We start from the raw sequence: 14,764 nt of genomic DNA, 5'->3' as shown, positions 1-14,764 counted from the left end.
CCTTCTCTTTCTCTCTCTGTCCCCACATTATTCATAAAATAAAACGTGCGAAAAGGTATCTCGGCCGCAAGAGGGAGCGAGAAAGAGAGAGAAGAGAGAAAAAAAGCGAGAAAACCGCGAGTCGGGAACCGAGCGTCGAACCCTTGCGTGAAACGACGAGCTGCGTTTGCACGGTCGCTCGGGATTAACGCGAAAATCATTCATCAGGCTCTCCACTCTCGCCCCGACACTTCCGCCGACCGCGTGTGTCGTTAATAATGCGATACACGCGAGCGCGCTTGTCCGCTATTAAGACCGCCTTGAACTCGCTGACAGCGAGTTTTTCGTAATCTTCGGTTACCCGAGAGGCGATACATGTGTCGTAAATAGTGATTGCACTATAACGCATGTATAACGAGCTTAATTAGAATTATAGTTGCGTATAGTTACTTGCAAATAGACAATTATATTCTTTTTTTTTATTTTTTAACGCATTGTAGGTGTGTTTTTAAGTGCTTCCAATCTACCGATTATCTCACAAATTTCATTCAACTTATTAAAAAAAATGTATATATATTCTTTTTTTAACCTCTTAAAGAGGCATGTAGGAAATAAGGTTCGAACGGGTTTGAATCTGGGATTCGGCGGCTATCAGTCAGACTTCTACACAAAGTTACTCATCACCCCTAGACAATTGTAGCTACAAATAGATGACACATGGATGATTACGCAATTGTATAATGTGTATTTTGATAATAAATCGAAAAAAACTATTCTTTGTAAAACTTGGATTTCGAGTTCGTTTTCTCGCAATTCTGCAAACATATAAGTAATTAAATGTTTGAAGATTTTAAAGCTCTCGCACACTTGGCAGCTAAATCTCGAGGATGTTATCGCATTGTGGGCAGTCATGCGTCGACGGTCAAGCGACCTTGATACAGATTCTGTACGCGCCTTATGGCATCGTGTCTCGATTGTATTAGTCAACGGTTAAATGTCCACAAGATACGAAGGTCTGGCGCTATCTATTCGTCCGCAGATTGTTATATGTTAAATACGCAGTGTTCAATAACTACACTGCATAGATTTAAGTTTGAGTAATTAATATTTCTAGTTGTAACGTTTTCACTCAATGGCAAATATTCTGTTCGCGCGTGCATTTGCAGTATAAACTCAATGTACAATAAATGCTTTTAATATAAATATAATTCTCAATATAAAAATTGCACATAAATGCTGTCAGTATAAATATTATCACGACAAATTAACTAAATAAATATACATTATTAAAAAATTTTTTTTTAATTTAAAAACATTTTTGTCTGAATTTTCAGATTTGGGTGCCTGAAAGAAATTTCAGACAATTATCTTAATCATCAGAGTTATTTTTCTGAAAGTTCAGAAGAATATGTCTGAAAATTTCGACAGTGTGCCTGCAAAAAGTTGCAGATATTTTATCTGAAGTTTTAGTCAATTTTTTTTTACAGTATAAAGTATCATCTTTGTCTCAGTATAAATTAGTTATTTATGTTTACGCTTCAAAAATGAAAAGTTGTTATAAAATTTTTGTCACAATTTTTTTTCGTTAATTGTCAACTTTTTTACATTTTCTAATCTATCAGTATAATCATGTTATAATCGTTATATTGCTGCCACGCTATTCCATTTATATAATAGTAATTATAAGAAAAGAAGAGTATATATATATATATATATATATATATATATATATATATGAGAGAGAGAGAGAGAGAGAAATATGTGTATGTATTCAGCGAATTTTCCATTGTTTCCATATGCAAAACAAAACATTCACAATTTCCTTCGAAATCACGCGAGAAATGTCCTGATGTCCGTATTTCGAGACACCCTGCATTGTGCTATAATAATACAGCCTTACATTTCTGTCTGCAAGTCGTTTTCTGCATGCGCGTGCGCGCGCGCGCATTAGAGGATTAAGAAGCGGCCTCGGCCTTGACGCGACCGATGCCGTAAATTATTATTTGCACGATAAAGGCCGTCGGGGCAGCGCTGCTGAGTGGAATTCTACCGGTTACACCGCAATTAATGCATCTAACGATAACGGCGGCGCAGATCCGCGCGTCGATCGCGATCGCGAAATAAATGCACGCGCGCGATTTGATAAAATATACCATTAACATACGTATAGAGACGAGCGAAATATCATGTCGAATATGTGCTCTCATGATATCTTGCTTTTATGGCGCTATTTAAAATATCCGCACTCATCTTTGAGCATTACATAAATACGATCGTTGCACTCAAATCCGTGAGAAATCGCAAAGTGGGCATGGTTTTTTCTGTTTCGCTTTCGTAAAAACGAGGAAATTGTTTCCACATACAGCGACCTCTGACCGCTAATTATCAAATCGTGCTTTGTCGAGCGTTAGATAAACCGCGTTCGAAGTTCGCAGATTCTTCCCGGGACGCATTTCGTACCCGGAAGAACGCGGGAAGAGAGAGAGAGAGAGAGAGAGAGAGAGAGAGAGAGAGAGATCAGCGTTAGGATTACTCTCTTTCTTTCGGGAGAGAAAAAGGAAAGAAAGAAAGAGAAAAGAGGAGAAGCGGCGACGAGGAGTCCACGTGGTCCGAGTGTGCGAACGCGCGGCGAGCGGTCCGCCGCGCATTCGCGCGCTCGCTCCATAAAGGATTTCCGCCGCTTTTTTTTTCTTCCCTTCACCCTCGAAGGAGAGCGAGTATAGCGCGCTGCCGAGCATTGTATAATAATGTATCGCATATGGCGCATCTTGTAAAACTCTGCAGGCGTCCCCCCTCCCGCTCCCGCCCTCCCTCCGGCGTCTCGTCGGGAGGATGAAGACCCCTGAATGAGGTCTCGTTCCTGGTTCGGGGCCGGTTCATTCATCCGCCACGACGGGCCTTAGAGAGGTGTCGAAAGGTTCCGAAAAACCGCCTCCAGGTCACGTTCGGCGGGGGGGCCGGAGTCTGCGGATTTCAAGCGGCTTCTAGTTTCCGATCACCGGCGACGTTTACCTGTGATGGTTGGTCGGCCGCTCAAAGAATGCGCGGGGTGTGGTGTGTTTCGACGAGGAGTAAATAGGGGGAAGAATGTTTTATGGGATTGAGGGTAATACGGTTGGGTTGCGAGAGCTTCTTTGGTTCGCGTTATGCGTCACGTCACAATGTCTCACGCTGTTTCACGCTTCGTCTCGTATTTTAACCTCCCCGTGAACGTAAATTATTTCTCTTCTCGAAGAAAAAAAAACACTGATTCTGTACGCTAAAGCTAGATAAGCGTGAAAGTTGTCTAGTCAGATTTTTGCAATAATAAATTTCATAAATATATGCATAATAAACTTCACAAATTACTTCTAATGCTACACGTAATACACACGAATTGTGTTAATTTATGCGTCACTTTATCGTTGCTTTGCTTCCGGTTTTATTCGACGGATTTATTCTTCACATTTTTTTTTTACATTTTAATAATACAATTCAAATAGTGTTTTTCGCAAGAATTTTCTGCGGATTCGGAAACTACATCTACTGTGTTTGTGTATTGTTCAATTTTCCTCAAATAAGGGGAAACCTAACCTAACCTCAAACGGCGATATTCGTTTGTACGGTATCTCGCTCGATTAGCCAACAGGATACGACAGATCCGATTAGATGAAAATATGTGGTTAGTACACCGCTGGAGACAAAACTAGCTTCACTGTGGTCATCGCCCTATTCAGGCCGGGGGTAGTCAATAGGATCAGAGACGATAACAATATGTCCCGAGTCAAGAGACCCTCGAAGGAACGAGAGACTCGGCGCGCGGTTAATCCAACAGATTAGGTCTTACATACACATGCACATATCACAAACAGCTCTTCGAATTTACAATTCTCTTCCGCTCGCCGAACTGCCACCAAAAAGGATGTTCCTCCTTTGTAACGAGAATATCCCCATTCTAAATCATCTCTCGTCCTTCGAACGGAAATTTGCAATCGCATGTGCGATTTTTATTTTTATATATGTATATCCCTTTAGTTTCCTCAGATTTCGATTAATGTTGTAAAATCTACAATGTGATCCTGAACAGAATTAATTTTGTAAATGTTACTCATACGTCATATTACGTCTCATTCGCGATCGATGGTATTCACAATTTCTTATTCAAAATGAATAATCTTGTTTTTTTTTTCACGCGTATTTATTCCGCATTTCAATCACAAAGATTTAGATTACGAATGCATCCACATCCTCCGTTTGTTTCTCTATTTATCTCGTTTTCTATCAATATCTCTGATGTATGGGAAATTCACTTGCAACATGTATTTCGAATGTATTTCAAACGAGTTCTTCGTTCGATTTAAAAATCTGACAATCTATCTGTGAATTCACATAAAGAGAAAGAGAGAGAGAGAGAGAGAGAGAGAGAGAGAGAGAGATGCGAGAAATAATAAGTGTTAAATTTGTAAAATTCTAGAATGTGCGAATCTAAAAACGCAGAAATAAATAAAATTCAAATAAATAAAATACTTAATATAAAAAATGTAGAAATATATATCTTTTAAATAGGAAAATCTAGAAAACATAAATTGTAGCATGCTTTTTTTAATGATTTAAATATTAAGCGCGGACATGAAGGATGAAAGAACAAAAAAAAAAAAAAAAAAAATTCAAGAACCTAAGAAACGTGCAGGATCTGCATCTTTTCGCGGTGAACGAATGGGTGTATCTCGCGTCGCCAAAATATACATATCCATTTCCGATCCCGAAAGTTTTTTCATGAGAGGGAAGGGGACATCGTAAAGGACGAACGCGTATCCTTCGATGGGACCGGCTTCTTCGAGACCGGGATCGGCCACGTTATAAGATCGGCCACGTCTTTATCTAGGTTGTTTAGTATTCGTAGAGGGGGAGGGGGGAGGAGGAAGAGGGGAGGGTGCGGTAATATATTTCGGAAGGCGCGGAGGAGAGAGATAAGTGGACGGGTAGGTAGCCGCGGCGCGCCGTTGTCGGCCAGATAGAGAGAGGAGTCGACCGGCTCCGGTAATGGAGACTGCAGGGTGCCGCTAATGCAGTAGCGATGTCACGGCGCGCCCGGTATACTCTTTTCTCCCTTTCCGCCCTTTTGCTCCGCCGGCGATATCTTCTCTCTCTCCTAGAAAACCGTCGCGATATCACAGCGCGTATATTCCTCTCTCTCTCTCTCTGTTCACGTTTCCTTCTCTCCTCTCTTTCCTCCCTCTCTCTCTTTCTCTCTCTCTCTCTCTCTCTCTCTCTCTCTCTCTCTGTCTTTCTCTCGCTGCTCGTCGCGCGTGTACGACATGGTCGTACTCTTTAAACTCTCTATCGAGGACATTGATATCGGGGTATATCAGGATGCGATAGCAGTCGGACGTGTGGAATGTGTTTATGCGAGATAATGCGGCGTAAGTTTATTTTCGTGTGAATTATTTCTCTCTCTCTCTCTCTCTCTCTCTCTCTCTCTCTTTTTCTTTTTGATTAAGTGAATGCGAGAGATTCGTTATTTATCTACATGTATTCTACTTTCTGGATTATTTGGTGGCGGAAAATTCTCTTTACAGGATTTAATTTCTTGAATTAATCAATTATTAATTTCTTAATTTAAATAATAAAAAAGGCAATACATATACAAATCTTCTCTCTCTCTCTCTCTCTCTCTCTCTCTCTCTCTCCTTCTTTATATTATTTAAATGAAGAAATTAATTTAAATAATAAAAAAGGCGTTTATATCATCTTTTTTATTATAAAACAAATAAGCTACAATATTCTTGAAGCATAAATAAACAACTGCGACATTTACACATTTAGTTAGTATAAAATATTTGCAATAAATAAATATAAATTTTTTTTCTCGTATAATCGAACATTAAACAATTTAACGTTCATTTTCAAATTTTGCATTTTGCACACAGTGTATATTCGGTTTGCGCGTTTGGTCACGCAGTATTAATATTGATCCCCATCCCCCGTTCTCTCTGTTCACAGGATGTTCGGCAGCATGAAGCGGTGCGCGCGCTGCCAGGCCGCGATCTTGGCTTCCGAGCTGGTGATGCGCGCGCGCGAGCTCGTCTTTCACGTGCGCTGCTTCTCGTGCGCGGCGTGCGCGGTGCCCTTGACAAAGGGCGATCACTTCGGCATGCGGGATGGCGCCGTCCTTTGCCGGTTACATTACGAGATGGGCGCCGAGCTGCATCCGGCCCAGAGTCCGCCAGTGCCGGTCTACCCGCCCGGACCGCACTATCCCGGCCAGCCCTACCCCTCGCCCGAGTTTCTCCACCATCATCCCCATCATCATCATCATCATCATCACCACGCGCCGCCGCATCCGCATCACTCGATGCATCCCCAACACCCGCACGTCAGCCCGGTGTCGCTGCAGCCCTCCACGCCTGCGGTGCCCGATGCATCCTCGCCTCCTAAGGTGCCCTACTTTAACGGCGCCGCCGCCGTAGTCCCGCCACCTAGACAGAAGGGCAGGCCCAGGAAGAGGAAACCCAAGGATCTGGAAGCCATGACCGCGAGTCTTGGTGAGTGCTCGGATTTTATCGACTTTGGTATCGCAATTGAGAGAAAGAGAGAGAGAAAAAGGATTGCATGTCAAAGTATCAAAATTTCAAAAATCTTTTACTAACTTTCATTAATTTTCAAAATTCTCGGAATTTTCGAAAATTTGCGAAAACATTTTTAAAAACCTGGAAATGTGTCCAAGAGTCGAGAGATAGTGAAGCTCACAATCAAATCCGTCGGAGAGCGAGCGTGTCTCGCGAGGGCCTGCGACGCCCCGTGATTTACGGGTGTGCGTGGGCGCGCAGGACACGCTTGCCACCGAAGCCTGATAAAATTTGGCGCGACATAAATTCCCGAATCGAATTCCCAACAAAGCGCGTAGTATGCGGTCGCGCGTAGGCGGCAGCTCTCTCGCTGATAGTTCTCTCCTGGGCGAGGACTCAATTCCCGATTGTTGAACGATCGCGTGGGAACAAGAGCTGGTTTCCAGTCGAAAAACCAATGCGGACTTAAGGCTTCCACTTGCTTCTCTCTCTTTCTCTCTTACTTTGTTTTTATTTTTCTCCGTTCTCGCTCGAAGAGGTCACTCGGTGTCGCCGTGTCGTCGTGAAAAAGGATTGTTGCGGCGCGCAGGTGATCGTCCGGGTACCACAAGCCGGTCTCTGATCTATCGTGGATCATGCCGGCAATTTTTTATGGCCATCGCTAAGGGCCGCGACGGTCCACGCTTTCGAGGAGAGATAAATAGCCATGCGTTTAGTAATTGCGCTTGAGTTACGATTGTAGTTCGAAGCGAGCGTCTATCTCTCTCTCTCTCGCGAGCGAATGATTTGTAAAGATTAATTGTCTAATAAGCGACGCGCAGTACCGCGGTCTCGATAATTTTGCGTCTCTAGTGGAGAACAGATAATTATATATGAAATTAAAGAGAAAGAGAGAGAGAAAAAAATTAAGGAAATAACGTCCTGACCTAACCTAACCTAACCTAACGTCTTGAAAAGAGATTACGAAATCTGCAAACGCGAGATTTACTTATCAAACATTCTCCAAACACTTTCTCGATGTCTCGCGAGATTGAATAGAATTATTGACTGAGTTTAGTTTCGAATAAAACGACGGAAGCAAGTTTTAACGCTGTTTGTGTATCACATCTCATTAGCTTCTCAAGTGAAAGAAATCGACGAAGGGTGAGAAAGAGTGGAAGGGGACGCGAAAGACCGGTGAATACACGACCAATTACAACTCTATACGACAAATAATTTATAGATACGACACTCTTTCCGGCAAGCCAATGATATTGTCGATTCTAAAGAGAAGAGCAAATTTAGGGAAATTGATCGATACGATGTGAAATAGAAATTTAATTTACATTTCTGACTGTCGCGATTTTAAAAGCAAGAGCCTTGGCAATAAATCTCGAATATTTAAATTCTAGATGTCTTCATCAAAGTTCAATGGCAATTTCACGACGCGTTATCTTTATGTTGCAGATTTAAACGCGGATTATATAGACATGCCCTTCGGTAGAGGAGGTCCTGGGACACCAGGTATACCCGGCTCCAACAGCAGAACGAAGCGTATGAGAACGAGTTTCAAGCATCACCAGTTAAGGACGATGAAGAGCTACTTCGCGATCAATCACAATCCCGACGCGAAGGATCTCAAGCAGCTTTCTCAGAAAACTGGCCTGCCGAAAAGGGTGTTGCAGGTAAACAGATCGTTCGCTATTCCGATTTGCAATTTCGCGCATGTTCTTCCTTTACGGTTACGATTGCGATGTTGAAACTGAGATTTTCTCAATCATTACGATTTTATTGACCTCTTAAGCCTAGCGCGCGCGTTCAACTCCAAAAGCAGTTTTTTAATTGATTTTAGTTGGACTCCGCTTATTCGCGGAATCTAAGATATGAGGTACATTACATTTTTTAATTCCACGTGCATAAAAAAAATTTATATTGTAAAAAAGAAAACTGACTGAAACTTTAGACAAGGTGTCTACATCTTTGTTTACATACACGCTGCCTGAATTTTCAGACAGAATGCTCTGACTAAACTTCTAAAAAATATTTTACAATGTATACCAAAATTCAATATTGACTATGAAAATAAAAATTGTTTTTGTTATAATATATTATATGGCAAGAAGAAAAGATAATTTTAATAACAGTGCCTGTTTAGTCCGAGATAATTATACAAAGTGCTTAAATGCGTTCTCTAATAAAATTTCTTACCATACATCTTTTTACGTTTTGTCATATAATATTCAATGACATTAAATATTTTTTATTTTACATTTATAAAAATTCTACCTGACTGAAGTGATTAGCGAGTTAAGTTTTCCAATATTGTAAAAAACTGACTGAAACTTCAGACAAAATGTTTGCATTTTTTTCGCAGACATATTGTCTGAATTTTTTGATACTTCAATTTTCAGACTTTTTTTTTAACTTTCAGAAAAATATGACTTTGATGATTAAGACAGATTGTCTGAAATTTCTTTCAGACACTCAGATCTGAAACTTTAGATAAAATGTTAGCAGCTTTTTAAATACACTTTCTGAATTTTCAGACAGAATGCTGTCTGGAATTTTCCGACACATTTCTATTTTCAGACATACTCTTCTTTCAGAAAAATGACTCTGATGATTAAGACAGATTGTCTGAAATTTCTTTTAAACACTCAGATCTGAAACTTTAGATAAAACGTGAGCAGCTATTTTGCACATATACTGAAGTTTTAGACAGAATGTTATCTAGAATTTTCCGACACATTTCATCTTTCAGATACCCAAATCTGAAAATTCAAACAAAGATGTGTCTAAATTTTCAGAAAATTTTGTAGAGTGGATGTACAGTTAAATCTTTGAAACGTGCCATCTCTCCCCGAGATGAGAGTCTTCAACGGAATGTTCCACGTAATTGTAAATTTTGCGCTTTCTAGATTTAATTTACGAACGTTTAATAAATCAGCGTGTAAATATAACAAGAACAATCACGCGCTTTGTCGCAAACGCGGGGAGGAAATCGGGAGATGGATAGCCGGTGGTTCTCGCACGGCCTTTGCTTCGCTCACACGAGCTCACTCTGAGAAAGGGTGTGAGATGCGTCCTATAAAAATATTCACGTGCGTGCGCGAGCCGCGTAGACACGCGCTTCTCCTCCCAATTAGTGCGGCGCACGGCGGCGTGGCTGAGAAGTTAAAAGAACCACGCGGAACGGAGCGATATTTCCGTCGACGCTCGGGCTGCGGCCTTTCTCCGTAATTACGAGCCGGCGTCAATCCGAGGAGACGCAGTCAAAACCCTCCCTTCCCCCTCCCCCGCCCCCGCCCCGCGCCCCGAGCTAAGTAAGCTTCCGTCGGAACCCGCGCCGGCCTGCTCTCGTTAACCCACCTACCGTTAAATTATTAGACTGGTTACGAGAGTTTCGCGCGTTCCTTCGCTTGTGAAGCGTGTTATGGTCGCGTGGGAGGGGACGATCGGAAGTGATATTGACGATTTGGAAGTAAATGAGGCGATGCGAAATGAGGTAACACGGTCTAGAAAGGAAATGAGGTTCTCGCTTCATACCTGGGTTTTCATTCTTTACAGATTGCAAACTCGGCTTTCTGCTCAATTTCAAACTGTAGAGATTAGCCGTGAAGATTTTAATACAAGGTCATTATGCAATCAAGAAAGTGTAAATTTTCAAAGTCTCAAGAAAGTTTCACCATGCTATCAACAAATTATGAATCTTTTAAATCAAGTTTGACAGAGTTCGATAGAATTTTTAATACATGGATGTTGCAATAAACTTATTATTTCTCTCTAAAAAAAAGCTAAAGAAGATAAATGATTTGATCGCAATCGAGAGGAATTTCGGAAAGAATTTGATACTCGAAGAATGTTCAGAGATCATCGCGATGCTTCTCCGAACCTCTCTTCCGTACAGTCATTCCGTTACATATTGCTCCTGCTCCTGCGTTCATTCGTCGAGTACGAAGGAGAGGGTTGGAGGTGGCTACTATTGTATTCGTAGGGTTCTTGGTCGCCATCTTGCTTGATATTGATCGCGAAACGCACGAATACTTGTTCGCCGCGCGCGCGTACACACGCACATACAATCTCACGCACTCGAGGGGGAAACTCACGAGTTGTCGGTTTGCGAGTTCTTTCGTTGCAAGACTACGGGGGAGGAGACTGTCTTGAAAATGGCGCCGCGATCTGTATCGTCTTTCATCTATTGTGAATATAAAGAAAATCTTTCTCCTCTTTTGAACGTATGTATCTATGTGCGTTTTCTCTTATCTATTTGAGCAGATAGATACAGAGCGGTACTTGAATTCTTCTCAATAGGAAGTAAGAACAACATAATTTCTTTACGAGAATATAAGAGGTGTCGTGTGACTGCATGTAAAAGTTGCTGACTGATAGTTGGCAAGATTCCGTTTGATTATCCTCCGTATAACTCTTTTAAGTGATTGGAAAAAGATTATTATATGTTGTTCTTGAGAATAATTGTATTATATTTGTGTGAGATAATGGATAGATTGAAAGTACTTAAAAAAAATACAGGAATATTATATACAATAATATATATACAATAATATATTTCTCATTAATCAGAAAGGACTGTGCTTAGTTTATTGAAGTTGGACCCCCAATGAATAGCATTGAGACATGCTTAGGATTGTAGAGCATTAAAAGAAGATTAGAAAGTTCCATGGACACAATCTTATAAACTGAGTCCCCCAAGTTCTAGAGCTATTCAAAAGTTCACCATGCATACGTATATATGGTGCGCATGTTTGCCAGACTTCAGTTAAGCAATTAAAACTGTTTGTTTTGTACTTCGTATCGAATACCCCCTATCGATTAATTAATATATACCTTATGACTTCACTCAAGTCCTAAACTGGGCCTAGTTCTGGATTATGTCCAGTTTCTTATTGAAATTGGGCCCCCGATGAACAGCATTGAGACATGTTAAGATTGTAAGACAATTAAAAGGAAAAAGTTCCATAAACATAATCTTGTAAAAGTCCCCTGAGTGCTAGAGCTGTCCAAAAGTTTGCTATTATGATCATGTATACGTACGTATAGGAAAAAGTAGGGTAAAATCGGGTTGGCGGTCAATCAAACCAGGTACTTCTATTTCTTTGTGATAAGTGCCACTATCTTTGGCTAACTCGTGTTATTAGTTATAGCGATGCCATCATTATTTTGAGATAAACCGCATACACGATGTTCCTCTTTTGAGAGAAGTTAAAAATTTTCGGATCAAAAAAGATCGATATCGGGGTAACAATCGAGTCGTTATATTACTTTTACTATACAGAACATTTCGATAAATGCAGCATTGCAATCTATACATATTAGAAAGTATATCACATTAAGTTTGATCGCTATTTTGTACGCCAGAATACATAGCCGCCGTGTTTGTTATTTTCCTCGTGTTGGAGCAAAACCGGATATCCACACACTTTATGAAAAAAGAGAAAACTCCTGACTTTATCTCCATACGAAAAGCAGTTGACAATGAAAACTACCACTCAGAAAAAGAAACCATTAAAAAAAAGCTTGTTGAGACCTCTAAAGTTAAAAAATTAAATAAGTAAATCCTGCAATAATATAGAACAAGAGGATATCTTTGTGATTTTTTTTCAATAGAATACATTTTTGTATTGTATCTTGATTGAAATAAATTTTATAATTGCATGATGTTTTACATGTTTTCAAATAGGTACTCAGTTTTAGTCTACGATAGGGCAAAACTGACTATTTTGACTTTTCCAAAAAATCTTGTTATCTTTAGTAACTAAATATTTTTTTTCAGCAATTAGCCTCGTTTTCTAATAGTTTAAGGTCCACTGAAAATTACCAACAGTCAGCAAATTTTTTTATTCTCTGATTTTTTGTATTAAGAAAAATCCGAAAAAGTATCTGATTTTACTTACTACTTTCTCCTATATGGTGCATACGTTCGCCAGACTTCAATTAGGCAATTATAATCTTTTATTTCGTACAGTGAATACCCCTGTATCAATTAATATATGACTTGGAGCCCAAACTGGGTATAGTCCTTTCTTCAATCATTGTAATCGATTGTTAATCGGTCGTATCTCATACAAACTTTAGCAATATGACTCGACACGTAATGTAACACAACCGAACCTTGTGCTTGTCTTTGTTCCCAGGTCTGGTTCCAGAACGCGCGAGCGAAATGGCGGCGTATGGTGCTGAAGCAGGAGGGCAAATCGGACAAGTGCGACAGCGGGGTGGACGGCGGCAGCCTCGGCGACCTTGAGCTCTACGGGAACAGCGCCGGAAGTGGCGGGCCGCCGATGAGCCCGCCCTTCATGCTCGGCGGCCCTCACAGCCCCGCGTCCTTGGCGTCTCTGGATTGCGCGTGATCCTCGAGGTCCAGGTTCGTCCTTCCTGACTAGCGTTGCGTCTTCGTCCCGCGATACGACGTCTCTCGATTCCAAGACGACGTCGCGGACGATTTCTCGCGCGAGTGATCTCGCTTGCGAAAGCAGCGACGGATTGTATTACTATAATCGGCGAATCAGCTGTAAAAAGAGAACCTTTCTTGCGATGTCAAGCGGTTCGAACAAAAATTAGGATGATTAACAAAGAATCGATCGGGAAGCGTGCTTCTTGAAGATAACTTATCACGGGACCCGAGTTTTCCTTCGGTGGTAAACCGATGGAAATACTCAACTTTTCTTTTCGTCAATTTGTCAAGAAGTTCGCATATCAATTTGAACAGCCGATTGAGACGACGTGAAATCGACGGACGTGTGGGCATGTTGACAGGCTCGCGTGGATCCGTTTAATTGATAAAATCGTTGTATTTATTGTAGCTCGAATTGCGACTTTGTCGCAGAACACTAAAGTCGTTCGTTAAAGACAATGTAATTAGTAATGAGATCTATTTATTCGTCTAAGTGTAATTAAGGGTCGCGAACACATTACCAGTGCTATGTAAAAATCCAGCGTTTCGGGAGTTCTCGAATAATTGTCGACTGCCGACATTTTTCAGAACGTTGCTTGTCAATATTTTTTAGGTGTCAATATTTTTCACTATTATTGGAATGTCAACAAGTCAATTTGTTGATCGCGTATACTGGAGTTATCAGCATTATTTTTTTATAATTTTTCCAACAATATATGTATTTCTTTAAATTCTCTCTGCAGAGATATTTTCCACGAATTTAACTACAGTTGATCGATCGAGAAATAATAAAATTTATATTCTATTTTTACATTGCGTCAGCATTTTCTCTAGAAGACAAATAATAACTCAAAGATCAATCGACACTTCGTCGAATGCGTGAGAGTGAAACGTTGGATTTTGACGAGATAATATTAATTATTTATAAAACACGAGCTGCGAGAGCGCGTTATCGTAATTGTATATTATTGCTCAAGAGACGGCGAGACAGAACCCTGAGATTAATCCACAGTTCGACCCTGTTACTGTAAATAAAGGATGTTCCTCCTCGTATATATATATATAACCGTTATATATATATATATATATATATATATATATATATATAACTGTATATATATATATATATATATATATATATATAAATCATATGTAGTATATATATATATATATATACATATATATATATAGAACCGTTATAGGTTGTAGGGCCCTATTAATTGCGGTCGTGTGGTTTCTCTACTAGGCGAGAGGTAATAATAGCAATGACGTTACGCAGGATTACTGTTATTATTCCTCCTTGTAACGATGTGGAAGGATTGTCCGACTCTTTTGCAACATCATTTTTTCATCGAATATATTTTGACGATATATACGTTGCTTATGTGTGTCTCTTACCCGTCATATATTTCCCCATCCTTCCATCTCCAAGTGTTCTTCAAGAAACTGGACTTCAATCGACCTCTTGAAACTTTCGACATATAATTTAAATTGAGAAATATAATTACTAACTGATACGATTGAGTTTTTGCAAAATTCATAAGTAAATATATGCTGACGACGTTAATTGAAAAAAATTGCAATTATTTCGTGCTAATATTTTTTTTATGCAGAATAAGTTATACTTCGCGATATAAACTGGATCGGCAATTGCATATTACATCCATTTAGTTCGTAGAATTAGCTTTCGACAACAGAATCCGAGAGACTTTCCACGAAGGGGACGCAATGGAAAGTCGCATGATGTCGTGCGAGTGAACCAGAATTTCACCTGACAAAAACAGGCGTAACAATGTCCGTCCTGTCTTACCAGTCGGTTAACTGGATTCACTGACCAACGATAATG

At 40.2% G+C, this 14,764-nt stretch overlaps 1 protein-coding gene across 2 annotated transcripts in view; it reads left to right on the top strand.

Annotated features, from left to right (window-relative positions):
• Positions 1 to 13,971, top strand: part of LOC126856635 (protein apterous) — a 40,090-nt gene extending 26,119 nt beyond the window's left edge. For both annotated transcript variants that reach the window (XM_050605327.1, XM_050605328.1), the window contains exons 4-6: positions 5,962 to 6,503; positions 7,974 to 8,191; positions 12,659 to 13,971. In XM_050605327.1, coding sequence (XP_050461284.1) covers positions 5,962 to 6,503; positions 7,974 to 8,191; positions 12,659 to 12,874 — 976 coding nt within the window. In that variant the 3' untranslated portion in view covers positions 12,875 to 13,971. The remainder of the gene's footprint in view (positions 1 to 5,961; positions 6,504 to 7,973; positions 8,192 to 12,658) is intronic.
• Positions 13,972 to 14,764: the final 793 nt, after the last annotated feature.

Source organism: Cataglyphis hispanica, chromosome 19, assembly GCF_021464435.1.
Source record: "Cataglyphis hispanica isolate Lineage 1 chromosome 19, ULB_Chis1_1.0, whole genome shotgun sequence".
Taxonomy (NCBI): domain Eukaryota; kingdom Metazoa; phylum Arthropoda; class Insecta; order Hymenoptera; family Formicidae; genus Cataglyphis; species Cataglyphis hispanica.
Note: the sequence above shows the minus strand (reverse complement) of the source record. Positions and strands in the feature narration are given on the sequence as shown.